The 27,557-nt window shown below is 56.9% G+C and overlaps 2 protein-coding genes across 15 annotated transcripts in view; one reads left to right on the top strand and one right to left on the bottom strand.

The window, feature by feature from the left end:
* Positions 1 to 270: 270 nt before the first annotated feature.
* On the bottom strand, positions 271 to 27,531 carry LOC128071356 (volume-regulated anion channel subunit LRRC8A). Of its 5 annotated transcripts, none has more exons than XM_052664236.1 (5): positions 27,208 to 27,531; positions 23,882 to 23,988; positions 22,631 to 22,777; positions 6,514 to 8,678; positions 271 to 1,632 (listed from the first exon to the last, which is right to left on the bottom strand). In XM_052664236.1, the coding sequence occupies exons 4-5, from the start codon at positions 8,668 to 8,670 to the stop codon at positions 1,357 to 1,359; spliced, it is 2,433 nt and encodes an 810-aa protein (XP_052520196.1). In that variant the 5' UTR covers positions 8,671 to 8,678; positions 22,631 to 22,777; positions 23,882 to 23,988; positions 27,208 to 27,531; the 3' UTR covers positions 271 to 1,356. The 5 variants fall into 5 exon arrangements, with proteins under 5 accessions (XP_052520196.1, XP_052520193.1, XP_052520191.1 ...); XM_052664233.1 differs by lacking the exon at positions 22,631 to 22,777 and adding an exon at positions 9,079 to 9,239; XM_052664231.1 differs by lacking the exon at positions 22,631 to 22,777.
* Positions 27,508 to 27,557, top strand: part of LOC128071357 (kynurenine--oxoglutarate transaminase 1) — a 32,856-nt gene continuing 32,806 nt past the window's right edge. For 6 of the 10 annotated variants that reach the window (XM_052664242.1, XM_052664248.1, XM_052664241.1 and 3 more), the window contains exon 1: positions 27,534 to 27,557. The gene's annotated coding sequence lies outside the window, so the exon portion shown is untranslated. The other 4 variants (XM_052664249.1, XM_052664247.1, XM_052664239.1 and 1 more) reach the window with 4 other exon arrangements.

The raw sequence follows: 27,557 nt of genomic DNA, 5'->3' as shown, positions 1-27,557 counted from the left end.
GCGCCTGGGACAGAAACCGTATCCAGAACCTGGAGAGCCCGTCTAGCCCGGTGGCGACCCCGCCTCCAGGTGTCCCGTGCTGAAGGACTGGGTGGCACGTCACCAGGTGGGGACAGCGCTGACGTCAGCAGCTCAGGCTAGTGGTGGCACTGGGCTAACTCATGACACATGAGGTGGGAAAGCAGAGTCCAGGTGAGGTGGCTCCTCTGGACTCCTTAACACTGCAACAACGTCAGGGTGAGGGGGCAGGCCGGCGGTGGGGGGGGGGGCAACAGCGGGGAGGGGGGCGGGGGCGGAGCACCGTTCATCTGGGGATTAGCCGACCCGAGTCCCCTCCCTTCTTGGCAGCTCCGGAACATTCCCTTTGGCCAACAGCCACAGAAACGAGGGCCTGCCAAGATACATGGAGGAGAAAGAAAACAAGACACCAAAAAAAACAAAACAAAATAATCCCCGCTCTAGGAGGGGAGAGGAACAAACAGACTCCTGGACCGAGGTCACCGCGGACCGGAGGCAGCCTGCAGCCTGCACCCCGGGGGAAGGAAGCTAATTCAGTGCCCTGCTGCTCTGCTCAGGGAGGACGCTTGTCCTGCTCCGAGACTCCAACTCACTGGCCTTTAGTGTCCTTTTTTTTTAAGTTTTTTTTTCTTTTTGATACCCAAACCATCAATTTTCAAAAAACTTCTTTCTCCTTAAAAAAAAAAAAAAAATCTCAACTGTGACAGCAAACCCCGGGCCTGGCTTCTCTGCCTGGCGGCCTGCTTTCCCACAGGCTGTGCCCCCAGAGCCCAGCCTGGCACCTCCGAGGTGACTGTCTCACAGCTGGTTCACCCTGGACCGCTCTGCTCACGTCTGGGTGGGCGCTAAATGCTGGCGGGACCACCAAGAAAAGGAAAACGGAAATACGGCTACGCTTCCTCTAAGACCCCCCACATCTGAGCTGACCTTTCTTGGGAATGTATAAGTTATCTGGAGTGAGGGGGCGGGAGGTGGAGAAAATAAATACCAAGAACTAAGAAGGTGTCCCTGGACCTCTGGCGTCGGCTCAGCCTCTGGGGCAGCGATGGCCTCCAGGGAGCAGGCCCTGATTGTCCAAATACTGTGCTCGCTGGGAGACGGAGTGTAGGTCTCTGATCTCCCCCTCAGGCGCCCGGCCTGGGGGGCACGAGTCTCGAGAAGAAAAGGGGCCAGCCCCTCAGGTGCGGTCCTGTCACCCGGCCCGGCTCCAGCGCCCCCGCTGACAGGCTGGGCTGGTGGTCCATCCGGGGCTCCTGGGTTCCTGGGCCCGAGGCCTGCATGGAGGTCCAGCTGCAGGCCGCCCACTCCGGGCCACGCGTGCTCCACACCCATGGACGCTCAGGCCTGCTCCTTGTCGGCCCTCCAGAGCCGCTCCTTCACCTCAGGGGGCAGGGTGTTGAACAGGTCCTCCTCCACCACCAGGCCACTGCGCTTGAGCAGTGGGCACTCGCCCAGCTCCACAGGCAGGCACTCCAGCCGGTTGCCACGTAGCTCGATCTGGGTCAGGCTGGTCAGCTCGCCCACCCGCGAAGGCAGCGACTGTAGCACGTTATTGCCCAGGTGCAGGGCCCGCAGCTTCCGGCACTGGAAGAGCTCAGGGGGCAGTGCCTCGATCTAGAGGCAAGGAGAAAAGGGCACAGTGAAGCAGACGCAACTGGGACCTGGGCCTCGGGGCCCCCGGCTTCCCTCCCCCAGGCACTGGCACCTTCTCTGATGCCCATTTCAGCTACCCCGGACCTCAGGGACCAGCACAAGCTGGGCCCGAGTCTGGCTAACTCCCCCGTGTTCTGCATGTCTTGGCTTTGCTGTCACTTCCTCCAGGAAGCCTTCCTTGACCTCCTGGTAACCTAAGGCGACCATGTTCCCCCAACAGCACTGATCCCTCCATGTGGTAAAACTGCTTGATCTCCTGTCACTGGCAGACCCAGGGACTCTGAGAGGGCAGGGCTGGGTGTGCCATGCTCCCTGCTGTCTCCCAGCACCTGGTACCCCCCACCCCTTCCAAAGCAAATCACAGGAGTCAGCTGCTACCAGCTCCATCCCCTCCTCTACCACCCAGGGCTCACCAGGAGCCAGGCTGGGGGTCCTGCTGGGTTTAAGAACAATTTATGAAAGCACAGCAGCCTGCTGAGAAAACTCTATAACCTCAGCTGAGAACTAGGGAGAGCTCACCAACAGGGTCAGAATCCCAGCTGTGTCACTTCCCCTCCTGGGCCTCAGTTTCCTTATCTGTCAAGTCACAGGCTGAGGGTGGGTGCAGGGAGCCCAGTCTTGGCCATTCAGGGCCCTCTCCTGATTCTGCAAAGTTTGAATAAGAGGCAACACCCACTTGTCGCTTACTACAGGACAGGTTCACTCTGAGCACTGATGGTATTAATAGTTGAACTCTCAGAACTACCTGCAAGTACTTTGGAAACACTTGTTCCACGTTACAGATGAGAAAACTGAGGCCCTGAAGGATCCAGCCTGGTGAGAGGTTCACAGCTGGAAAGCGGTGGAGCCAAGACATGAATCTGGCTCAAGAGTCCGTGCTCTAACTGTCCACTCTGTTGGTGGAGCAAGGAGCAAAGGGTGCAGCTAGGTGGGGACACATGGGAAGAGCCCCATAAAGGCTGGCTTCCTCCCTGCCCTCCTGTGAGCAATCAGCTACAGACATGAGTACTTCCTCAGCCTGTTCTCCTACCAGCTCCTTCAGATATGGCGGACAGGAGGGAGACCTCCAGCAGAGCAGGAGCCAGGGGATGGGCCCCGAGCCTACAGAAGGGTGACGGGCAGCTTGCTCTGTCACCATCCGCATGTTCCTGCTGAGGATGCTGAGGCCAGGCAGAGGCCATGCCAAGAGGGGCACTGTGGATGTTTTAAAGGAGACTCCTGACCTGGCCTACAAACCTGCCACTGCTGTGCCCAATGGTCAGGAATCGGGCAGGCATGGCTTCCAGGAAGGCCAGAGGACAGATGAGAAGTGGGTTCCGGCAGGACCAGAGCCTCCCAGAGACCCCACTGCACCCAAAACTGGCCTCCTCCGGTGACACAGACAGTGGCCAGGGAACGGGAAGGACTGGACCAGCGGGTGGCAGAACTGGGGTTCACATCGGGGCTCTCCCCTGACACACTCCCTCCCTGGGGCACCCCCGCTCTGCGGCCAGCTCTCTGCAGGCCCCACAGAGGGAGGGGAAGGTGGCTCTGATGCCTCGGTCCCCCGCCCTGGCCGCTTCTGTCCTTCCTCCTGAGGTGTGCTCGTGCACTGAAGGCACGAAGTCGACTCCCATCACCCCAATCCCGCCCTCGCCCACCTCCTCAGGGACCTCGACGGCTCCCCCATCAACACTGGCTATCCCTCAAGTCCATCTGGCCCTTGGAAAAAACAAGACAGCCCTCCCAGAAGCCTCTGCGACCTTCCCGACAAACCGCCTAGAAAGATGCCGTCTCTCTTGGCCCGCCAGGAGCCGGCTTCTACCCCTGCCCGCCCTGGAAACTACCTGGCCAGAGCCACCCGCGGCCACTCCTCGCCCACTGGACCTGCCCATGTTCTGTCATCACCCGATTCCGGCACGGGCAGCGCGCCCACCCGCCTGGCCCTGCTCTCCACTGCCCCTCCCAAAGGCTCCAGCCACACTCCCCAGCCCCCACCCTCTAGCCCACCCCCTACCCCTCCCAGACTCAGGAAGGACTGAGCTTCACCCAGGAGCCTGGGGGATGACTCCCTGAGCTTCAGGTTCAGGCTGACTTAACCTGGTCCCCTGGACATCCCAACACGGAACCTACCCTCTCCTCTCTGAAAACCGGTGCTTCGTCCTGCCTCAAGGACCCTCCAGCCACCCAGGCAGCCAAGTGAGAACAGGCCGCACCCCCTCCTGACAGCTGCAAGCAGGTTTGTTTTTAAAGAATTATTTTGATGTGGACAGCTTGTAAAGTCTTTACTGAGTCCGTTACAATATTGTTTCTTTTTTAAGTTTGCATTCTTCTGGCTCTAGGGCATGTGGGACCTTAGCTCTCCAACCGGGGATGGAACCTGTACCCTCTGCATTGGAAGGCGAAGCCTTAACCACTGGACCGCAGGGAAGACCCTGCACGCAGGTTTCTATAGCTCTGGACCTCTGTCCTGCCCCGCCCCCGCCTCCCTGGCGCTCCAGGGAGAGCCAGCTCTCTGCATTCCAAGGCAGACCCTTCCTCCCTCAATCAGTCAGGGGGAATTTGGTGGACAGTTTGCCCCAAGTCAGGCACTGGACAGAAGAGTCAAGATCCAGGTCGTCAGATAGCAGAGGGAAGGAAGGGACACGAGGCAGGTAATCTGCAACCAAGTAGGAAAAACAAGATGCCTTCAGCCCTGGCTTCGGTGGTGGGGGGAGTCCAAATTCCAGAGGCTCAGCTCACCGGTCCACCCCCGGCTTTCAGTTCCCTGTGGACAGAACCTGCTAGAAGTTCCCTCTTCTCTTCACATGGCTGACTCCTCCTCATCCCTCAGGGCCAGGTGAGACGTCCCCTCCTCCAGGAGACCTGCCTGCCCTGGGCTGAGCCCAGCCCCTGGCACAGTCCAGGGTGCTACCTTCGAGTTACCCGTTTGTCCTTGCAAGCAGTGAGGTCAGGATGGACCAGGGGGCCTTGTTGGTTCTTGGGGACCCCCGGCTCCTCGCTCCCCACTAGGAGTGCACAGAGAACACTTGCCAAATCAATGAATGAATATTCAAATAACCATGGAAGGAATATGACCCTTAACAAGGTATTCGTCAGCATGACTTGAAATCTGAGAAAATCCGAGGTGAGGGCCTGAGTCGACCCACACTCACCCACCCTGTCCGCTTCACAGGCAGTAGCCCGGGGGTGGGGGGGGGGGGTGACTCACGAGGAACCAAGGAACCGCTAGGCCCAGAGGGAGGCAGGAAGGCAGGGAGGGCTCCCGCTGGGAAGGAGGAGGGGCCCGACCAAGTCTGGCTAGAAGGAACTTTCTTTCCCTACAAAGGCCTCTGGGATTCCAGGGGGTGGGGACAGGACGTGATGAAGCACTGTGCTGAACTGGGGGCCAGAGGGTCTCCTTCCTCAGGGACTGCGTGCCTTGCGCCACCACCGCTTCCTGAAGGGTGACCTCAGTTAACGCGTGACCCTGACAGCTGCTCCTGGAGCAAAGAGCTGGGGAGGCGGGAAGGGTGGGCAGGACGGGGTGCCCGGCTGGGGGCCAGCCACACCCTCCTCCACTGGGTATCTGGCGGGGAGCCGCCTGGTCCCCCTCCACATGCTGAAGAAAGGGTTGTGGTTGTCCCCTCCTCCCCAAATGGGGCTGCTCCCAGGAGTCAAATTTTCCTGACTGGTGGGCAGTGGGCCTGTCCTGGGCCCTGGGGGCAGATCTCGAGAGTGAAGCAGCCTGGGATCTGACCGTCACCCCTGTATGCTCTCATACGTGCGCATGCGTATAATATGGGGGGAAAGGAACGCTTTGTCACAATCTCTGGTTCCCAGGGAGAGACGCTTGGGGAAGAGCGGAGGTGTTCCAGCAGTCAGAGGTCTGGGGTGCCTGACCCTCCTGTGTGAGTGATGCTGGACAGGGCGTGTCCCTCCCAGGAATGGGGGCATTTCAGGGGCTGCTGCCTCCCAACTGCTGAAGCAAGCCCCTGCTGTCCTCCCTGAAACCACCTGCCTCCCTTCGAGAGGGTTTCCACCCAGAGTAGGAACTAGGAAGACTTCCTTCCAGCATCAGGTCCCCAGCAGGAGTGGGCAGGGCAAAGGGAAGGCACCCCGGCAGCTGTGGCAGAGGCCAGGCCACAAAGCCACAGGACCACCTGCCCTCAAACCTCTACCCGCCTGCTTTCACAGAGGGGCCCTTGGGTGGGGGGGGGGGGGCGGGGCGTGCTTCCCCAGACAGGCAAGGGGTGGGTGCGGAGGAACCGAGAAAGGTCTAGATCACCGCCAGGGTGTGGCCTTCAGCTCTGCAGGCCCACGACAGTTTGCACAATTTCCTCTCCAGAAAGACAGGTGGTGACAAGCCAGCCCCAGCGGAGCCCAACTCTGCCTTTCTCCACCCTCGACAGGCAGAGAGGGTAGAGGGTATAAGTGGCTCTGGGAGGTGCACCAGGCACCCACAGTTTCTGTCCTGGGTGGGCCCATCCTGGGCTCCAAGTCTGGTCCAGGACAAGCTGAGGAAGATACCACAAGCCCTAGGCCGAGTCCTGCCTCCCACCACCGGGCCCTGACAGAGAAGACTCCTGCCTGTGGACATCCCCGTCTCCAAGGAACCTGCCCAAAGCCACCTTGGGGACCGGCACACCATCCCTCCTAGCAGAACTTGGCCACATCCTGCAGTCGAGACAGGCTCCCCAGTCCACGGATCCTGATTCAGCGGGTCTGGGCTGGGGGGCGGCGGGGGGAAAAGCCACCTGGGAATCTGGATTTTCATCCAGCTCCTCCCCTAGGTGCTTCTGGGAACCACAGCTGCAGACCCCAGACTCAGGGGTGCCAGACTGTCCAGAGACACACACCCCTGCCCTGCCACGGGCCACTCACCCGGTTGGCCGTGACGGCCAGGTTCTGGAGGCTCTGCAGGAGGCCGATGTCAGCAGGGAGGAAGGTCAGGTTGTTGTGGCTGAGGTCCAGGTAGCGCAGCTTGCGGCAGTAGAAGAGCTGAGTGGGGATCTTCTCGATCTTGTTGCGGTTCAGGTAGAGGCGCTCGAGGTTGGTGAGGTTGCCGATCTGGATGGGGATGTAGGCAATGTGGTTGTACCACAGCTTAAGGCAGGTGAGGCGGTGCAGGTGCTGGAAGCTGATGATCTCCTCGATGGTCTTGAGGTTGTTGTCCTTGAGGTCGATCTCCTGTAGGTTGTGGAGGCTGAAGATGGAGTGGGGGATGCGCTCCAGGTCGCAGCGGATGAGCTCCAGCTCCGTCAGGTTGGCCATCTTCTTGAGGCTGTTGAGCACGATGAGCTTCGTGCCCTCATTGTTGATGGACAGCTTCTGCAGGTGCACTCCCACGTCCGTGACCACCTGCGGCAGCTTGCTCAGATTGCTCTTCAGCCGCAGCACCTTGAGCCGCTTAAGCTCGCGGAGCCCGTCAATGACGATGAAGCGGTTGTTCTCGGCACTCAGGTTGCCGGTCAGGTGCAGCTCCTCCAGCGTCTTCAGGCTGTAAATCCACAGTGGGATCTCCTTGATGTCCGTGAACTTGATGTGCAGCGCCCGCAGGTTCTCTCGCAGGAAGGCCAGGGCAGGCGCCTCGATCTTGGCGGCCGTGTGGTACAGCCACAGCTCCTTGAGGCCTGTGAGCTGTGCAATGCTGGGCGGGATGGTCACGTCGGGGATCAGCTCCAGCTTCAGCACCTCCAGCTCCACCAGGTCGAACACAGTGTCGGGGATGCCACTGAGCATGAACAGGTGCAGCTCCAGCTTGTCCTGCGCATTCTTGGTGAGCCGCTGGCGCAGCTTGTCCAGCGTCCACTCGTTGTTGAGGTTCAGCTGCCGCAGCTTGTTCTCACTCACCTCCGACAGGAAGACAGCGAAGCGCTTTGAGTAGAGCGGGTCGTACTGGTCGATGAGGTGCAGCATGAAGGCGAAGTCATTCTTGACGTCAGGGATGTCGCTGTAGCTGCTCTCCTCGCGGATGGACTCGAACGAGTACTTCTTCAGGGAGCGCCGCAGCATCCACCAGAGTGTGTACATGCAGATGAGGCCGTAGAAGATGACCAGGCTGATGTAGAAGGACGCCAGGATCTTGAAGAGCGTGGCCAGCGGGTGGGCGCACCGGTACGTGCGGTAGCCTGTCAGGCTCTCGATGTCCACCGTGCAGTCCACGTCGAACTTGATGTTGTGCACATAGTAGACGGTGTAGCAGATGATGAGAATGAACTTGATCACCTTGATGATGGTCTGCCGCATGTACAGGCGGTACACGATGTCCCCCTCCTCCACGTGGGTCCGGAACTTCTTCACCTTCTCGAACAGCGCCTTGGCCTGCTCACCCTCCTTCTTGTCCAGCACGCCCGTCTCCGAGCGGTCCACGATGCCCTGCTCGATCCGAGACTTGGTCCGCTGCAGCATGGGCACAGTGGCCTCCACGTCCTCGCTGACCGTCGACGACTTCTTGTCCATGGAGCCGTTCATCTTGCTGAAGGCCGGCTTGGGGTCGCTCTCCTCCACCACCGTCTCCGACAGGGCCCGCGTGGTCCAGGGTGAGTCGAAGCACTTGAGCAGGATGGACACGAAGTGCTCCAGCTTGGAGCTGGTGCGCGGGAACTTGAACCAGAAATTGCTGCAGGCCAGGAAGATGAGCGTGTGCAGAAGCACCAGGTAGGGGAAGTACTTGGCGAACCAGTGCAGGCGGTTCTCATAGCACACGGCGTCCACGTAGTTGTACTGGTGCCGGTCCAGGTCGTACTTGATGCCGGTGGGGCCAGGGTCGGGGGTCGGCCCGATGGTGGAGTTGGGGTAGGAGGGCTCTGGGCCGGGGGCCGCCCAGCCCCGGAACGAGTCGTTGCAGGAGTCCTTGGTAACCCACTTACAGGGCAGGCAGATCATCTTGTCTTGGGTGACCTGTAGCGTGCCCCCAAAGACAGCGATCATCAGCATGACGATGGAGATGTAGTCGGTGAACACGTCCCACCACGGCTTCAGGATCCGGTACGCTGGCTGCGTGTCCGCAAAGTAGCGGAGCTCTGTCACCGGAATCATGGTTCAACCTGAAAGGGACCACAGGAGGGGGTTACTGGGGGGTAGCTGGACTTTCTGAGACCCGGGGGGCAGGGGCAGGAGACTATGGACCCATTGTCCAAAATTCCACCTCGAGGCTAGCTGTGAGTCACACTAGCTGGGCAACACTCACAGGGCAGCCCACGGAGTGGCCTTGGTCCAGAAACCAGATGGTCACTGGGTGGCTGGAGGGAAACCACCGCAGGGAAGGTGGGCAGCCTCCCCATTCCACAGATAGGAAGGCTGAGGCATGAAGTCCAGGCCATGCTGACAGATCACTAAAGAACCTCATAGGGACCCCCGCCTTCCAGCAGGAACAGTCCAGAAGTCCTGTTTAGACCCCATCCTGTTAATGATAAGACCAACCACAGGGGCCAGCTGAAAACTTACAGTTCCTTCAGAACCAGGAGCCATGAAGCCACACCAGTGATCTTAAGAGTGGCCGTACAGCTTGCGGGATCTTAATTCCCCCACCAGGGACTGAACCCAGGCCGTCTGCAGTAGAGGTCAGAGTCCTAACCGCTGGACCACCAGGAGATTAATTCAAAGTCCTTGAAGAGATTTATTCAAAGTGTGAGAAAAGCCAAGTGTAGAAGAGGGGGTGGACTATGAATTAGCTTCTACAGAACAAATAAGGAAGCTTAAAACGTTCCACGTGTGTGTGCGTGTAAATACGGCCACACAGGATTCTGGGTGTGTGGGGAGAGCGGCAGGAAAGACAAACACACAGCAGGCTGTAATGACGGGTGCCTGGAGGAGGGGCTGGGCAGCAGGACTAGAAAGCAGGATGACAGGGTCACACGCTGAGGGCATTTACGTCAGATTGTTTCCGGCTGTGTGCATCCACGTGTGTTTGTAAAGAAATTTAGAACAGCAGCAGATTCTCCCCCAGCAGAGTCCCATTCGGCAGGTCCTGGGTAGAGCCTGGGAGTCTGTTTTTTTTTAACGCTTGACTTCGAGGCCACATTCAGGAAGCGCAGCCAGGGGGAAGGTGTGCAACAAAACGAACCCGCGAAGAAACCCTGAATCCCTGGGCCAGCAGGGAGCACCCTGCCAGGACACGTCACTCTTACAGTGCTGCTAGGGCCATGAGGCTGTAACAGACAAGAAAGGGACTAGGTGTTCACTGGAGAACAATCAGGAAAATGTATAAAGCATTATGGACAGAAAAAAAAAAAACCCTGTAAGAACACCACCCAGAGTCACCCACCCCTGTTAACTTTTCACTGAGTGATAACCTTCCAGTCCTTTCGCAGATAAAATTATGATTTTGGGGACTTCCCTGAGGGTCCAGTGGCTAAGACTCTGTACTCCCAACACAGGGGGCCCGGGTTCAATCCCTGGTTAGGGAAATAGATCCCACAGGCCACAATACCCGGTGCAGCCAAATAAATAAAAAATTTTTAAAAAGAACATTCCCTGCAAAAAAAAATGTGATTTTTACATTTTACCGTTTTCTAATCCAGAGTCTAGATTTTTAAACCAAGATTTAAATACCTGTGTTTTGACAAATGGGTCTGTGGGGAGAGGCACAAAGGCCCCAGGTTATGAGACTGGGGACCTTATTTTGATTACTGATAGTATTAATAGTGACAAACACTTCGGAGGACAGGGCCTCCCTGCAAACGCCAGATGCTCATATCGTGGGCACGCACGGGTAAGGACAGGAGGGAGGCAAACCTAGAGCCCTTGAGGGAAGCGGGGTGCTCAACAGACGGACACGTGCCAGGCACCAGGCTAAGCCCTCACCACGGGGTCCACCTCGTGGAGTTGCTCTGACATCCAGATGCAGGGCCCTATTTCACAGATGGGGACAACTGAGAGGCTCACCGGCATCACCTGCCCAATGTCACTCTACAATTGGGGCAGAGCCGAGACCAAACTGAAGCCTCCCCACGCGAGTCCTCCCCAGGGCTCAGGCTCGCTGTCCCCCCACTGCTCAAGGACCCACACAGGGCAGTGCCAAGAGGTGGAGCCCAGGAGTCCTGCTTCCTGACCCCCTCCTGCCAGGATTCCCAAAGCTCAGGTCACCGTGGGGCCAGCAGACACCACTACCCGCCCTGGGCTGGCGGCTCCAGCCCAGGGGGTCGGCCCTCCTGGTAAGTGCCCACCCCGCAGGAAGGCCCTCTAATGACCAACTGGCTCCTCGCGCCACCCACACTCCTGGGCGAGCGGGCATCCAGGGGATGCTGAATCACGTAGCCGGCCCCCCCCCAACAGCTGAATGACACCCCGACAACTCCTCCCTCCCTTCCTGGCTCCCCAAGTCCACGTCCAGGCAGCCGCCCAAAGTCTGGCGACCGGAAGGGAGGAGGGGACAGGACCGAGGGCCCGAGGGCGTGCGAGAGCCTGCCCCTGGAAAGTCCGGGGCTGGGACCGCCGAGGCAGACTGCCAGGCACTGGGGGTGGGGGCAGTCTGTGACCAGGCAGGATGTGGTTGCAGCCTTGCTGCTTCGGGGGAGTGGGTGTGTCACGCAATGGAGAACAGCCTGCCTCTCGCACCAGGAGGACCAGGCCCTGCTGTCCTGGGCTTTGCTTACGTTGTTTTGGGTCTGAGGTGGGAGGTCCACTCTCCATCACAGGTGAGGGACCCGGAGGCTCCAAGGGGGAGACCATCCCGTCCACCCAGTGTGTCTGGCTCCTCCTGGCCCCCTCAACACTTTCGTTCTGAACTCTCTGTAAACCATGGCTACACCTCCCTGCTGAGAAGGGCTTCGTGGAGGGGATAGTCCTGTGATGGTCCTGGGGGCTCCTGGCACCTCCTCAGCCCTGGGAGAAGACACAGGGGTTGAGAGGGGTCAGGCCAGGGGCCCAGGCCACACAGCTGACAAGGGCAGGCCTGGCCTCACTGGGGGACCTGGCGAGGTGGGGGGTTGCTCTCTAGCTGTACCACGTTTTGGCCTCTGCCACTAACTCACTGTGGGATTCTGGACAACTCCCCGCCCCTCTCTGATGGCGTTTTGGGGGAAATCTGGAAAGAAGGCACAGGTACCAAGGCCCAGGCTTTCGTCCCCAGGGGGCCAGGGATGTGGTGCCTTGCCCTGGATGGGTCCCCAAGAAGAGACGGCCGGGTGGTCAGGGCAGGTTGCTTGCAAGGCTTTGGGAAAGGCCCAGGGAATCCCAAGCTTCTAAAGCACTTTGGGCAGAGAGGGCAGCAGGCAGCCTGGGCTGGCTGTCATCCATCCTCAATCTCCGCCCAGATGCTGCTGGAGGGCAAGGGCCTGCCGCACACAGCAGGCGCTAAAGGTATCAAGAGCATGCCTGAGAAGGCAAGGGGAAGAAGTGGGGTGGGGGAAGGGCGTGGCCTGGGGGTGGTGGGCTGGCCCGGCAGAGTGGGGGTGGGGGCCAGGGAGGAAGCTAAGGCAATTGTGGGCGCCCCTCCCTCCCGGTTCCTGCCCAGCCCTCCCCAGGAGAAGGAGCAGAGCCCCCTCAGGCAGGGAGGGCCGGCGCAGGGACCTGCCGAGGAGCTGGTGACTCAAGGTGAGGAGACACCCACAGCTGGAGCCACTCCTTGTTCTGAGAATGAGGGCCCAGCCCAGAGCCCTCGGAGCCCAGGAGTGCTCAATGCTGTAAAATACACGTAAGGTAGTTCGTTCTGCTGCTCGGCCATCACCGACCACCCACCTCCAGAACTCTTCTGGTCTTGTAAAACTGAAACTGTCTCCACCGAGAGCACTGACTCCCCCTCCCCGCCCCAGCCCGAGCACCGCCATTCCTTCTGGCAGCATGAATCTGACTACTCCAGGGACCTCACAGAAGCAGATCATGCGCTATTTGTCCCTTGGGGATTGGTTTCGTCCACCTAACATAATGTCCTCCAGGTGCCTCCATGTTGTAAAAGTGGAAGTCGCTGTCTTGTCCAACTCCTTGCCACCCCATGGACTGTAGCCTGCCGGGCTCCTCTGTCTATGGGGTTTCTCCAGGCAAGAATACTGGAGTGGGTTGCCATGCCCTCTCCAGGGGATCTTCCTGACCCAGGGATCGAAACTGGGTCTCTCGCATTACAGGCAGATTCTTTACCATCTGAGTATCAGGTGCCAGGAAAAGGAAGCAATTTCCTTCCTTTTCCAGGCTGACTAATATTCCACATGCCCATTTTACAGATAGGGAAACTGAGACTCGGGGAGAGAGGTCATGTGCCCAGCGTCACACTGCCTGTCACCTTCAACCCAGATCTGGGGTGGAGCCCCGACAAGCAGCATTTCCAGGGAGCAGCTCCCACCCCACAGCTACCCCAGGCCTACCTGGGGATGGTCAGGAAAGCACTATAAGGTAAAGGGGGCAGATTCAAGGGAGTGGGGACCTTTTCTCCCAGTTACAGAAAACGCCCTTTTCAGAAAGTTTCCTGCAGGCAGTGCGTTCATCCCCTTCCTGCACTGAGGCCTCTGCAGCCAGGACTGCCCCCAGCAGAGGTGTGCAAGAGCTACTCTCTGGGGCCTGTTTCCCCATCAGGAGAGGAATACAGAATCTCCCATGGGTGTGCCCACGTTTTGCATAAGGCAGTCAAGGATCATGGGGCGTGCGATCCAGGCTTCGGCTCACTCCAACACCTCCCTCCCCACTGGCATCACCCAGACACTCACTCACTGTCCTGGCCACCCCTGCCTAAAGCCAGCAGGGAGGGGGAGGCACCTCCAGCAGCCCAGACTTCGTCTCTCTGTGATAAAATGCCCGTGGTAACAGATGCCCTGCCAAACTCTCCGGACTATAAGGGAGTCACAGGAGTAAGTGAGGTTTCCCAGACAACCTGTGGGGGGCGGGGGGAACCTCAGGCAGGTGGAGAGCAAGGAGTACGGTGATGGGGGCTTAGAGGGAGGGCCAGGTAGGCTTTGCCACTCAGCAGTGGAGTGACGCTGGGCAGGGGACTTCACCCCTCTGAGCCTTGGTCCCCCGATCTGTGCAATGAGGCTGAGACAGGCACAGACCTGGCCCCCGACGGCAATCCTGACTTCAGCAGACAGCTGATGGGTGGATGAAAAGAGCACAGAACCGGAGCATGATGGAAGAAAACAGAAGGAAAAGCGCCCGCGATGCTGGCCCTGACACCTGGCATGGGGACACAGTTAGATGAGGCCGGGCACACAAGAGGCGGGCGGTGAGCAGATCCTGGTCCCTTCAAGAGGCCGCCAGAATGCAACAGTGCCTTTTCAGCAGAATAAAGGAGCTCTGCGTGTAATGCCATTTTGAAAATAAAGCGAGATTCAGAACAATAAATAAATACATTGCCATGTTGATAAACCCTGACCCACTTGGGGAATGGCTCCCTGTTAAGAGTGGGAACAGGAGGCAGGATGAAAGGAAACTGTAATGTCTTTACCAGCAGGCATTACCTTTGTGATTGAAAAGTAGCATAGAATTTAAAATAAATAGAGCCTAGAAGAAAAGAAAGAAAAACTGAGCCCTCAGGTGGAGAGTTCAGGTGTTCTTTTGTGGTTCTCAGAGGGCAATCTGGGTGGGGGCGGTGATGGGGAGTCTGGTTGGGTCAGGTCTCAACCCCAAGAGGTGGAGAATTTGGAGAGGATCCTGAATAGAAGATAAAGATTAAAGGGCTGAAATCCAGGCGGCTGAGAAAGACAAAAAGGCCGTGTGTCCTGCTGTCCTCTGCTCTAACCCTTTTTCCAGAACAGAGGCATCACTTAAAGCTACTGCGAGCTGGGATTCACCCCAGCTGCACCACGTGAAAGCTCATGGGCAAGAGATTACCCATAGCGAGGTCAGCAAGGTAGGCTGGGAGCCCTGCAGGGCAGGGACCGCTCCAGACTCATCCCAGCCCCCATGCAGAGTCCGGAACACAGAAAGTGGAGTAAAGGTTTGCTGAACTGGGCTGAGCTGGGAGGGGGAGGTGACAGGAAGGAGGTGGGCAATCGTCAGGGCAAGATTCTAGGACAAAAGTTTAGTTACAGGGACATTCACCGTGGTGTTATTTATACCCCAGGAGAACTGGAAACCGTCCAGATGCCTGTTACTGGGTGATCAGTTAAATACCCATTTAATGATCTGATGATGGAATACTATAAAACAATGAAAACATGTTACAGCAAAACACTTGATGACCTGACGACATGACAAAATATCTTCAATGCAAAAAGGAGGTAACGAGACCATGATAGAGGAATAAGCCTTTTGCAATAACTTAGACGTATATTTAAAAAATACTGACAGTGACATTAGACTGACATTTATAACCTTTTTTTAACCCCAGACTTACCTCTGTTTTCTGTTATAAGAATACGTTACTCAGGGAATTAAGAAAAAAAGATTTTTAAAAATCAAGATTCCCAAGGATCAAGAACAGGTACGATACCTGGGAAGACTAACGTGGGAGGAGACCTACTATAAAGGCCTCGGAATTCGACCAATTCGGTGTTGATGTGGGGATGGACAGATGGACCAGGGGACCAGAAGAGCAAGCCTAAGTGAGTAAGTGAAGTCGCTCAGTCGTGTCTGACTCTTTGCAACCCCATGGACTGTAGCCTACCAGGCTTCTCTGTCCATGGAATTTTCCAGGCAAGAATACTGGAGTGGGTTGCCATTTCCTTCTCCAGGGGATCTTCCTGACCCAGGGATCGAACCCGGGTTTCTGGGATTGCAGGCAGATGCTTCACCCTCTGAGCCACCAGGGAAGCCCCGAGCAAGCCTAAGAGACCCCAAAATTTCTGGAAACGTAGACAGTGACAGTGTCGATTTTGCAGGCTGGGGAGAAAAGAACGGGCGTCCATAAATGGAGCTGGCCTAGTTACCCACAGAAGAAAAGCACAGCCCCATCTATCGACTTGCAGGAAAATAAATTCCAATAAATTCAAGACCTAAGGCAAAACTTGCAAATGTTTAAAGAAAAATCTAACAGACCACCTTAATGTCTTTAGGACGGAGAAAGATCTCTTATCCCAAATGAGTACAAATCCTTATGGGAAGAGGCTCATCTATGGACCACATTACAGTTAAAATGGACGCACATCAAAGGACCTAGTAAGTGAAATGCACCCACAGACCTGGAGGAGACACTTGCAGTGGGTTTACCTGCCAAAGGATTAATACCCAGAACAAAGCCAGAACTCCTCCAGATACACAGAAAAGACAAACTAATAGGGGAAAAAAAAATGGCAAACCATGAATAGACAATTCACAGAAAAAAAACACAATGGAAATTCACGTATGAAATAATTCTTAATCTTGTTGTTAATCAGGGAATGCAAATTAAGACAATCACCAGCCATTTCATTCCCCTGCGATTGGCCAAAAATGTTGAATTCTTAGATGAGAAGATAGAATGCATGCATGTATCCTCTGACCCAGCAATTTGGCTCCTAAGGCTCTGAGGGTTGCTTTACATGTATGTGTGAAGCCACGGACAAAAATGATCACTCCAGAGTTGTTCCTGATAGCAAAAAGTCAAAAACCTAGATATCCAACAACAGGAGAAAGGATGAATTACTCCGAGAATACAGTGAAATGCTGAAGCCATGAAAGTATCAACATGTATCAACATGAAAAAAAGTGAAAGTGAAGTGCTTAGTCGAGGCCAACTCTCTGTGACCCCGTGGACTGCAGCTCACCAGTCTCCGTGCATGGGATTTTCCAGGCAAGAATCCTGGAGTGGGTTGTCATTTCTTTCCCAAAACAATGTCCAAAACAATGCTGAACCTCAAAACAAGCTATAGAATACACACATTATCTAAGGTTTTCTGCAATGTATATACCCAACTGCGGCACAGGTATTAGAAACACGCATGTTCTTGTTTAGTCAGTAAGTCATGCCCAACTCTTTGCGACCCCATGGACTGTAGCCCTCTAAGGCTCCTCTGCCCGTGGGATTTCCCAGGCAAGAATCCTGGAGTGAGTTGCCATTTCCTCCTCCAGAGGATCTTCCTGACCCAGGAATCAAATCTGAAGCTCCTGCATTGCAGGCAGATTCTTTACCAAGTGCAAGGAGAGCGCCAAAATCAAGCTGGTAATTTCATCTAAAGAGGGAAGAAAATGGGATTGGGGAAGAGGCTTCAACTGCATCTGAAATGATTTGAGAGAGAGTGTGTGTGTGTGTGTGTATCTCTATGTGTATGTGTGTGCATCTGTGTGTGTGTGTATCTGAGGCAATTACAAAACATTAAGATCTGGCAAAGCTAAGTCCTGGGTACAAAGATATCTGTTCTAGTTTCATAACTTTTGCAGGTGCTTAAACTGTCTCATACAGAATTCACCACAATAACCATCTGTTTCTCCCCCTCTGGACTGGTCTGCTCTCTGGTCTTTGCACCTGCGGGGCTCAGAAGGAGGCAGCAGCTACTAGGCCATCGCCAGGGCAGCAGACTCCACTCTTTCTACCTGGCCTGCTCCTGGCCGGCGCAGCAGCACCTGTGGCCTCTGACGATACTGCGCAGCGCAGCATCACCCCCGCCTGGTCCTCCCCGCCCCAGGGAGACGCGGAAAGTGAGCAGGAAGCAGTCGGACCCTTTCCACTGGGCAGCACCCGCAGATGGAGAAGTGAGACCAGGTTCCTGAGGCAACCCAGAGGGCCCCTCTTCTCCCCATGGTGGCAGACAGATCCCAGGGAGTGTGAAGAGCAATAGCTCTGGAGTTGGGGAGATGCGGGTTCAAATCCAGCTGTACATGAAACAATTCATGACTCCAGGCGAATCAGTGAATCTCCGGAGGGTCAGTGATAAAGAATCTGCCTGCCAATACAGGAGATGCGGGTTCCATCTCCAGGTGGGGAAGAGCCCCTGGAGAAGGGACATGGCAGCCCACCCCAGTATTCCTGCCTGGGAAATCCCATGGACAGAGGAGCCTGGCAGGCTCCAGTCCATAGGGTCGCAAAAGAATTGGATACAACTTAGCAACTAAACGACAACACACCAGGCAAATTATTTAGCCCAAGACTTGTTTTTTGCAACTTTAAAACAAAAACAATGCTACCTACCTCATATCTGTATACAGTGACCCAAAAGATGTCCAAGAGATATTAAGTAATAATAAAAGATGCTGGGTGTTCCCTGGTGGCCTAGTGGTTAGGATTCCAAGCTTTCACTGTGGTGACCTGGGTTCAATAACTGGTCGGGGAACTGATATCCCACGAGCCACCAGCCACAGTCAAAAAAAAAAAAAAACAATGCTGACCAATCTTTAAGGTACATGATGTATCATGTATTATAAAGTGATATAAAATGTTACAAAATGGACAAATACTTTATGATTTCCATGTTTGGTACTCAAATCTGGTACTTCTGTGAGTAGAAAAAAATAACTGGGAAAAGAAACAAAAGACCTTCCTCATTGTGTGCTTTCTGAAGAGTGTAAAATAGTTTACAAGAACTAGTACTTGCTATCTGTTGAGTATGAAAAAGGTTTGCCCGCTCCTGCCTGCCCTACCCAGGTGTGCCCTAACACGCGCACATGGGGCGCGGGGAGGCCAGGCCTCAGTGTGGGTGGGCTCAGAGCCCGGGGCCAATGAGTGCTCTTCTCTGAGCCTCAGTTTCCTCGACTATAAAATGGGAATGTTATACTACCAATCTCAGAGGCTTAGTGTGAGAATTAAAAAGAGCACAGTGCATGTCTATGGCACAACCCAAGGCCGGCACACAGGGAGACGCACTGTGCTGATCTAATCCACCTGCCTTTGCAGAGAGCCCTCCCAGAATTCACTGGGGAACAAATACCCGAGAGAGGGCTGAGCCCCAAGCACAAGCCCCTCCAAGCACAGACCAGGCATCCCCGAGCCCCCAGGACCTCCCAGGACTCAAGACGCCACACTCCAGGGCCTTGCACTCCTGCAGCCCCGGCTCAGGACTCCAGGACCAGACAGAGAGCTGGCGAGCCACCCGCAGAACCACCCTGAGGGGTCAAGCCCGCTCCACACTGTTGATGTCCTCGCAGGGCCTCTCGCAGATGGGGAAGGAAGTCGAAGAAACGACATGCCGCCCCTCCGTCCAGAGGGTGGCCAAGCAGGCAGGCTCCGACCACCCCCACGCCAGCCCGCAGCGCTTGGGTTTTACACCTGAGCCGTGGCAGGCCGGCCAGGCTGTGGGTAAACAGGGCACAGAGAGCCCTTTGTTAAAACCCAAATTGAGAGGCTGGGAATACTTCTCAGGCGGGAGGGAGGGGAGGCCGAGGCTGGCCCCCTCGCCCCTCCTTGTACCACGCTTGAGGAGGCTGGCCCTCCAAGGCTCTCCCAGGGAAGGGGGAAGGGCCTTTCCCAAGAGATCCGAGGAAGACACTGGGTCACTGGCCCTGCCCTGGGTGCACTCTGGGCCTGTGAATCTGCTCCTCGGTCAGCACCCTGGGGCCTCCTCTGCTCCCAGAGCAGGGGCCGGAGGTAGGGGTGGATGGCGAGGGGGCGGGGGGAGGAGAGGGCCCACCCATCATCTGGGACACCCAGCCCCCACCCGCCCCAGAGCCGGCGCTGCCCTTGAGGCCCCCACACCCACCGGGGTGAGTCAGCAGCTGTGGGCTGGGGGTGCTGCCTGGCTCCATGCGCCCTGCGTCGAAGGGCACACCCTCACTTTCGGGGAAAGAAGAAGGGAGGCAGTCTGGAGCAGGGAGGGAACAAGTTTCCATTCCAAACTGCTCTCCATGTGGGCCGGGCCTCCCAAACAGGTTGGTCCTCAAGCGCTCTTGCAAGGGTGCGGTGGCCTCCTGGGGGAAAGGTGACCGGTGAAGGACACCCACCTTGGTTCCCCTGCGGCCAAGCACACAGAGGCCGCAGGCCGGGTCCGAGGCTCAGGCCGGCCCCCTTGCCCCACCAGGCGGGTGTGTTACTGCCATGGGCTCTGGGTCACTGACGTGGCCTGCGCGTCAGCACCGGGCCTGGCGCGTCCAGGGCCTCGGCTCCCAACCTCCGGGAACCTGGTACAGCTCCCCGCCTCACTGGCGCATGGACCTGGGAGTCACTTCCCTCCCGGGTCCCTGGTTTCCTCATCTAGGAAATGGTATTCCTGGTCAGGGCGGCGGTGAGGACTGAGGCGGCGGTCCATAGAAAGCTTTTGGCTCAGAGCCTGCCTCATAGAAAGACTCTGTAATGTTAGCTGATTTTTTCTTTTTTTTTTTTACGGGAGGTTTTATCAGTCCCTTTAGGGGTGTGAAGTCAGGCCCAGAGAGGTTAACTGGCCTGCCTGAGGCCACACAGCTAGGAGATGGCGGGAAAGACCGCCACCCGTCTGGTCTGCCTTTCCCTTGCATGCCTGCCTGTCTCGAAGGCCAGCAGGTCTCCTGGGCCTACCTGGGCACGCAGAACCCTGCAAATGCTTCCTGGGACAAGATCCCTGTTTCCAGAGGGGTACCTGGAATCGAGGTCTCTGCAAGGAACTCCAGAAGGCCATCCTCTGATATCTCTGGTCTCTTAGGTACAGTTTTAAGAAACTCTGGGAGGGAGCCCAGATCTGGGTCTGGCTCCATGCGGGGCAGAAGGGCCTTGAAGACAGGTCTTGATCTGCTTTGAACACCAGCACCGCCTTTCCAGACAGGGTACGAAAAGTGGGCAGAAGCCCCGAAGAGAGGTCACAGATGCATCTGCCGAGGTCCCAGGGGACTGCGAGTGAGGGGGGCCTGGCCAAGGGTAAGCTGCCTGTTGCCCAGCTCTCCAGACTGGAAAGGGCTGCCCCCAGGTTACCAGCCAGGAGATGTGACGGCAGGACTTCTGTGTGGCCCTACCCAGTTGGCATGTCTGTCCACAGGCCGACTCTGCCAGGGGTATGAGGTTGGTGGAGGTGCCTCTGGGGTGCCCAGGTGGCATGTGAGAGCCGTGGAATTTTACAGCTGCTTCTCTGGTGGAACATGGCTCCAGACTTGAGGCTGTATCTCAGTGTCCATTTAATTTGGAGGTTTTAAGTCCTCAAGAGACGGTTAAACATAGAACTTCCTACGAGATGTGAAATGCAATAGAAACACATGGGGAAGAGAGCAGGGAGATGTTTGTGGCTGGGAGGAAAAGTCATTCTAGAAACCTCAGCCTTCCCACCCTACACACGCTAGGAAGTCACTAAGATCCGGGGCCCAAGGGAGCCCAGCCCTGATTCCATGCCAAGGGCGCCTGGTGGCAGATGGAGGTTGAGACCAGGGCCGGTGGAGAAGCCCTGGTCAGTGTTCACCGGCATGGTTGGCAGGTCCTCAGCCCCACGACGGCCTGGGGAGTTTCTTCAAAATGCAGATTCCTGGGCCCACCCCCTACTCAGTCGCTGCAGGCCTGTGGCGATGGGTCCAGAGGAATCAGCATTTTGAACAAGCTCCCAAACAACTCTGAAGTACCCACAAGCCAGAGAACCTAGAGAAAAAGACAAACGAGAGATGGGCTAGAAAGAGCACAGGCTGGGACTGCCCTGGTGGTCCAGTAGCTAAGACTCTGTGCTCCCAGAGCAGGGTACCCGGGTTCGATCCCTGGTCAGGGAACTAGATCTTACATGCTGCAACTAAAGACCTCACATACTGTAACTAAGACCCGGTGCAGCCAAATAAAAAAAAAATGGAAAGGAAAAGAAAAAAAAAAAAAAAACAGGTACCGATCAGAAAAAAAAAGCACAGCTGTCCAGACACACAGACCCAGGTCCACGTCCTGGCTCTACCACCTGAACTGTACAACTTCCAGCAAGAACCTTCATACCTCCAGCCCTGGTCTCCTCACCTGGAAAAGTAATGCGCCCTCAACCAGGAGACTGTGGTGTGTCAGATGGCAAACTTCTTGGTGACCAGCCCGCCACCTGGGCTCGGACCACAGCCACCATGGACATGAAGGCTCTGCTGCTAGAAGGAAGGCGAGCAGAGCGTCGTCCACCGAGAGGCCAGGTCTGGGGCCCCCACCAGAGGTGGCCCAAAGAGGCCCGTGCCAGAAGGAAAAAGATTCCAGGAAAGACTGGGAAGAAGAAACGGGAGAGGCAGACGGTCTGGATGGAAAGCTGAGCTCCGCCAGCAGAGGGACGCACCTCTGCACAGACCTGACTCTCAGGGTGGTTCTGCCCATCAGGCTACCCAGGGGTCCCTTCTGCCGGAAAAAGAAAAATCTAGCCAGAGGTATCTACGCCCCAGCGGGGTATCCTGAGATCCTGGCCCCAGGGCAGCGCCCCACCTTCGCTTCGCCTGTCCACTCTCAAGGCTAAAACCTAAGAGGAGTGCTCGGGGGACCGAGACCAAACCATCCACCAGGACGGCCTGGTGAACTGAGTCAGGGCCAGGCTCAGGCCAGCGCCACACTGTGGCCCTGCCTCAGGCAGACAGAAGAGGGCCCAGACCTGGAGGCCAAAACCTCTCGGGCTGGCCCAGGCCATTCCTCCCCGGCAAGGAGGAGGAGTTCTGATCTCAGATAAGTAGGATGTGCTGCTTCCTGCTCGTCACTGGCCAGAGAACTGAGCTCAGGCCTCTGCTACTGGGGCAGGGGGTGCTGGCAGAGTTCTTCAAAACCAACAGGAAACTCCTACGGGGCAGGCCTGGGGTTTGCTGACCTTGTCCCAGTAAACAAGACAGTCAACAGAATCACACAGCAGGCACTTCCCACCGCCCTCTGCTGCTGTAAATGTCCCGACAAACAGCTCAGAAACCCCGGGATGGGGAGGCAGGGGAGCGCTGTGGGAACGGGAGTGGGTAGGGGCCTTCTGGCGGGACTCACCCACAGCTCGACCCTCACCGGGAAAGAGGTCCAGGGAGGACTGTGCAATGAGACAGGAGAAAGCAGCAAACCAGCAGCTCTAACAGGACGGACTTGAGTTTAGGAAAAAAGGCAAATGCTAACAATGCATGCGGGCAAATCCAGCCCTCCCCTCTCAGGTCTCTGGAGACGGGGACCACAGGAGACTTGAGCTTTCCACAAGGCATTAAAATCAAAACAAAACAAACAAAAAAACACATGAGGGCGTGCAACTTTGCTGGTAATTACAAAAACAAAGCAAAGCAAAGCAAACAAACAAAAAACCCTGGAGATACCATTTCTTCTAAAATCCAGGCTGAGGAGGGCAAGGCCTACCTTAACAAAAAGCCACGGTGGGAGGTGAAGGCATGGAGAATAAAGGACCCCAGTCTGGGATTCCAGGACCTGGCTCCAGCCCCACATCCCTGCCTTCCGACCCGACCCGATGAGTTGCTTCCTTCCTCTGAGCCCCGGTTTCCATGTCTATAAACAGCAGGGGTGGGGAGGTGGGTGAGGGTGGATCAAGGCCACTGTCTGAGCTTCCACAAATGACCAAAGAAATCATTGATTGGGTTTGTTTTACAAATTAAGCAGCTTATACCCACACCCACTATGCTTAGAGAACATGTTTGAGGACACCCTGAGCCACCTTCCCTGTACTGACATATTTAATCTTCAAGATACTCTCAAGGGAGGCAAGGAGCTAATATCACCCTCTTTTCACAGATGAGGAAACTGAGGCTCCGAGAGGCACAGCGACTGGCCCAGAGTCACCTATCGAGCATCTGGCAGCTGGGACTCACACCCAGGTCTGACCACAGCGTCTGGGTTCTAACCGGTGGACACTCCTGCCTTTGGGAACTGTTCTCCAAAGCAGAGGCCAAGACACCGCCCCCCCCATCTTCAAAGATGTCCACGTGACAGTGTGGGGGAAAAACAACTCGCTGGCTCTCTCTCAGAGACTCACGCTCTCAGTCAGCTCTGAGACACCCGTCAAGGCTCTGAGAGGTCCTGCAGCCCGGACCATGACAAGTTACTGTTCCTGGAGTCACCTGACCACTGTGCCCAGAGAAACTGGTGTCCCACGGAACATACCTTGGGAAACATGGTCACGAGACAGCATGAACCACCACCTAAGACTGACAAAAGCCAGGGGTTCACAATGCAGGTTCACACCTGCTGGGTATGGCGTGCATATATGTGCTAAGTCGCTTCAGTCGTGTCTGACTCTTTGTGACTCCGTGGGCAGTAGCCTGCCAGACGCCTCTGTTCGTGGGGTTCTCCAGGCAAGAATACTGGAGTGGGTTGCTATGCTCTCCTCCAGGGGATCTTCCTGACCCAGGGATCAAACCCACATCTCCTGCACTGGCAGGCAGGTTCTTTACCACTAGCGCCACCTGGGAAGCCCCAGTGCTATGCAGCTGACCCCTGAGTTGGGAGAAGGAAGAAGAGTTTTGTCTTCTGCACCCCTGTCCTAGAAGCCCTGGCCTTACAGCAAGAGCAAAGGGCTGTGGGGACAGGGACACTGCCCTCTGCCCCCTGCCTGGGGGCCGAGGGTGGCCTGGAGGGAGGGGGCCCAGTCCTTACCCTGAGGACGGCTCTGCTATCTGTGAGCTAGCTGATGGTGCTGAGGCTGGCCCACGTCTGTCTGGGCAGGGTCCTGGCATTCCTTTCGCTCCATGGAAGCCGCCTGCCTACGAGGAAGCAAGAGCTACCGTGAGCAGGGAGGTGTGTGGGAATCAGCGTTACCTGCTGGGCTGCCGACAGTTTCAGAGCCCCTGCTCGCTGCCCGGTCTGGACCAGGGTGACGCCAGAGAATCGGACAGTCTACTGGGGAGATGCCAAGGCAAAAGTTATCACTGGCTCTTGAGTACCTGGGGCTCTGCTGGGGGAACCTGGGCCCTCTGGGAACGGGGAAGAAGCACTAGACCCAGACGAGTCGGGTCAGGGAAGGCTCCCTGGAGAGGGTGTTGCCTAAGCTGACTTCCTGGGAAAGAGTGGGAGTTGGAAAGAGAGCATTCCAGGCAGAAGGGACAGCACATGTTTGCCTGGAGGGAAGACAACATGACTTCTAGAGCACGCTGAGCGGTTCAGCCTGGCTGGATCCAGGGCTGGAGGCGGAAAGTGGCGAGAGGTGAGCTGCAGAGGGGTGAGCCGGATCCAGGCAGAGACACGCCCTCAGCTCAACTCGAAAACAAAATCCAACCATCATCCACAATCGAGGAGCGTTTAGTGAGCATGTACTCCATGCCAGGCACTCTGCTCAGAACTGCTCACAGGTCAGGAGGGTGGGGAGAGAAGTGTGATCAGACCACTATAGGGCTGTTGCTCCCGTTCAGTTGCTCAGTCGTGTCCGACGCTTCGCGACCCCTGTGGACTGCAGCACGCGGGGGCTTCCCTGCCCTTCGCTATATCTCCCAGAGTCCATTTAGACTCGTGTCCATTGAGTCAGTGATGCCCTCCAACCATCTCATCCTCTCCCAGGGAGGGGGAGCCTTTAAACCAGCCAGGTGCTGGGAGTGTGGCCCAGCCATTAGTGAAGAGGGAAACGACAAGGAGTAGGAAGGGGAAAGGGGTGGTGGTGGGGGGAGATGGTTACACAGACAAAGGGATCGTGGCGCCTTTCAGCTGCTTATGCCATGGAACATTTCTCACAGCTGCTCAATGCCCAGGCTCTGCTGCGAGGAAAGAAGCAAGAGACGGTTTCCAGCCTCTCAGAGAGTCCCACGCAGAGTGATGGCGGCTGGGCAGAGAAGCACCTGGGTCCATGAAGGCACAGAAGCCAGGCTCTACCCTCACCCCCGTCTGACTTGGCAAGGAGAGGGATTTACACCGAGGCTGGGAAAGCCAGTCACTTGCCCATGGCAGAGGCCGGCCCAGAACTCAGGCCACAGGACTCACTGGCACTGATTCTCCTTACCCTTCCTCTTCCGGGAAGCACACACAGACCACTCCCCTGCACACTAAGCCACAGCTAATGCGTCTTTCCTCGGGGCTGCCTCTGAGACATTGTTAGCATTATGCTGGCCACTGTGTCAACGTTTTCCTGTCTGCCTCTCCTCCCAGACTACTAGCCAGGGACCGTGTTCTCCTAGCACCATTCCTGGCTCAGGCCAGGCACTTACCAAAGGATGGTTGAATGAATGAATGAATGAATGAGTCAAGGCAGGGAGAGGAGGTGTGCTGGGCTCTAGAGCCCCACATCTAACCCACCTGACTCCCCATGAGGTCTTACACCATCAGTGTGTGAAAACCCAGAATCATCTCCACTCTCAGGAGAGTAAGGAGAACAGGCTGATCCCTTCCCTTCAACTCTACAAGCGAGGTCCGGGCCAAGCCAGCCCCCTGAGTTCTGACCCACTGGGACAATCCTCACAAGCGCCCACTGTCCAGAAGGACCACTTGAAGTCTGCAGAATAAACAGGTTCCTAGTGGGCATGCCCAAGAGATGCAGGATCTGGGTGAGTTACAGGGGGAAGTCACAAACGTTCCTCAGGCCCTTGCTGTGTGCTCCACAGCCCCTGGAAGGCCCAGTGGGCATGGGAGGTAACCCCAAAGAATCTCTAAAACTGGGAATACAGGGTGGCGGGGGCCAGTCATTCACACCCCAGCACCTCTCCAAAAGCCAGCCCTCCAGCACAAGTCATCCGTCCTTGCCTCCCCCTCCCCGCCCAGAGCCAAACTTGACCTTCACAAAGGCGCTGCCCAGTCCCTCTGAACAAACTCTCACTCCCCCATCCCCTCCACAAGAAGCGCCACCAACATCAGACCTCCTCCTCCTGCCTCCAGTCTGTCTGTCTGCCCGTCTGTCTGTCTGCCCGTCTGTCTACGCAGCTGGCAGGATACACAGTTCGTCAGGAGAATAAGGTAATTCCTAATGGAAAAGGTAGGAGAGGCCCTTGGGAGCTTTTAAGCTCCACCAAATCCTTCCTCTACAATTTAGGCCCAAATTCCCTTTCCCTCACACCTCATCCCAGAAAGGCTTCAGGGGGGTAAGGCAGGGAAAGAGCCCTTAGGGAAGAGACGGCCCCACCCTTCCAACCAAGTCCCCATCAGGAGGAGGTTGCTGCCAGAAACACCCCCAACCATCTCTCTTCCTTCCCAAAAAAGGCAGCACTGGCACCGGCAGAGAATCAGCCCAATCCCGGTTTCACTCCAGTCCAGACCAGGGGAAAGCAGAATCATCAGAGAGCCTCAAGAACCCATGGCTATGCTGCTTCAGCTGGGCAGCCAACTTTGCCAGGTCTCTGGCCCGCACCTCATCGGACTTGGCTCTCAGGCCCATCTGGATGCACAAGACACCGGCAGGGTTCAGAACCTCAGACGCCTGTACTGGGCTTCCCAGGAACCCCAGCCCAGACAGGCCCCCAAGAGCCTCGCCAGCGAATCTGCCCTCCCCCCACCCAAGTCAGGGCACAGTTCCCGCCCGATCCAAAGGAGGGAGGGTTCCAAGGGAAGAGGAACGGGCCAGGAGCCCAGGAGAACCTTTGAAAAGGGGTGGGGGAAAAGGTCCCAAGGAGAGGGCCCAGAGGTGGAACCTCCAGTAAGTGGGGGAGTGTGTGTGTGTGGAGGGGTGGGGATCTAGGGGAACCCAGGAGATGACAAGGGGACCTGGGGGAGCCGAGGCGGAAACTCCCGGTATGTAGAGCGCAGGGAGGCACTAGGGTGCCTGGGAGGGGGCTCGCGCGCCGCGGCGCCGGGGAGAGGCTGGGGGGGACCCCTGTGACCCAGGGCGTGGGGAACCCGGAGGCAGGCAGAACCGAGCTGACGCGGGAGGCCCCCAGTGAGCCAGCCCCGGCGGGCAGAGTCCCAGCTGCCCAAGGCGCCTGGGGCCGGGCAGCTGGCCGAGGACGTCCAGGAGTTGATTTCAAGAAATGACAGCTCGCGCCCCCTTCCCCTCCCCACCCGCTCACCTGGGCCCGCCGCGCCCGGCCGCCCAGCAGGCAGCCCCGAGCCCCTGCCGCTCTGTCCCGCTGCCGGCCACTGCGCCCCTCCGGCGCCTCCTTTTGTTTGTCCCTCACTGCACCACTCAGCCTCCTCCGCCCCGGAAGTGACGTCACCGCCGGGCGCGAACGCGGCGCCCGGGGCGTAGCCATCTTTTTGAGGGGCGCTCTTCTCCTCGCCTTCACCCGCTCAGCTCCCGGTTGGCGCCATGTGGCTTTGGGGCGGAAGTAGCGGAGCCCTGGTTCCGCCCCCTTAAAGGGACAGGGATAGCTGTAACCTTCGGGGCGTGGGGACGAAGGGTGAAGCGGCGGAGGCGGGG

The sequence above is a fragment of the Budorcas taxicolor genome, unplaced genomic scaffold, assembly GCF_023091745.1.
Source record: "Budorcas taxicolor isolate Tak-1 unplaced genomic scaffold, Takin1.1 scaffold381, whole genome shotgun sequence".
NCBI lineage: Eukaryota > Metazoa > Chordata > Mammalia > Artiodactyla > Bovidae > Budorcas > Budorcas taxicolor.
Note: the sequence above shows the minus strand (reverse complement) of the source record. Positions and strands in the feature narration are given on the sequence as shown.